Source organism: Condylura cristata, unplaced genomic scaffold (assembly GCF_000260355.1).
Source record: "Condylura cristata isolate star-nosed mole 26May11 unplaced genomic scaffold, ConCri1.0 scaffold00026, whole genome shotgun sequence".
NCBI classification, from domain to species: Eukaryota; Metazoa; Chordata; class Mammalia; order Eulipotyphla; family Talpidae; genus Condylura; species Condylura cristata.
The window spans coordinates 29,341,063-29,341,857 of record NW_004567127.1 but is presented as its reverse complement, the minus strand read 5'-3'; the positions used below and the strand labels follow the sequence as shown (position 1 = coordinate 29,341,857).

The following is a 795-nucleotide window of genomic DNA, read 5'->3' as shown; positions in this document are numbered from 1 at the left end:
CTGCGCCACCAGGGAGGGCCGAAACAGTGACTTTTTTTAACTAAGATTTTAAAAAAAATTTTTTTGTTTATGCACACAAGAGCTAAGTGTAAGTCAAAGGTTTGGGATTGGAGTGAGAGGATTCAGAAAAGACAGAGTGGGGAGCAGAACAGGCAGATCAACTGAAATACACTGCTGAGGGAAGCAGCAGGGGTCACAGGAGAGGACTGTTATACCATGTGGTTCACCTCCCTGGCCAGGGATTGAATTTGTGCTGCAGTGGCTGCAGATAGCTTCACAGTGCTGCGCTTTAACCCTTTGCACAACCAATGAGTCCCCAAAAATAGTAGCTTTAAGTCAAAAATTAGGAGGGTGGAGGAATTTTCATTTTCAGTTCTAATAGTTTTACATTCTGGTAGCATTTCTGTAAGCCAAAAATCTGTTTCTCTCCCATCAAGTTTTGTAAAATGGGATTCATGCTATACAGTTGTTTATAAAGCATACAAGTTTAGATATATCTCCAGTATGTCTGTTTTAACTTACTTGTTTGTGTATGCCTTCCTCTCTAGGTGTTTTTTCTCTAAAGGAAAGCTGCCTTATATGTTTTAAGGATGGCTCTGCCTATCATCGTAAAGTGGGGTGGGCAGGAATACTCAGTGACCACACTTTCAGAAGATGACACTGTGTTGGATCTCAAGCAGTTTCTCAAGACTCTTACAGGAGTGCTACCAGAACGCCAGAAGTTACTTGGACTCAAAGTGAAAGGTAAGTTTCTCCCCACTTCAAATTTTTGGCATTTAGGAATTTTTTTTTTTT

The 795-nt window shown here is 40.6% G+C and overlaps 1 protein-coding gene across 1 annotated transcript in view; it reads left to right on the top strand.

Annotated features, from left to right (window-relative positions):
• The window catches only part of UBLCP1 (ubiquitin-like domain containing CTD phosphatase 1), a 16,908-nt gene that overhangs the window by 3,818 nt on the left and 12,295 nt on the right, over positions 1-795 (top strand). The window contains exon 2 of the mRNA XM_004689825.2: positions 549-744. Within this exon, the coding sequence (XP_004689882.1) occupies positions 591-744 (154 nt within the window). The 5' untranslated portion in view covers positions 549-590. The remainder of the gene's footprint in view (positions 1-548; positions 745-795) is intronic.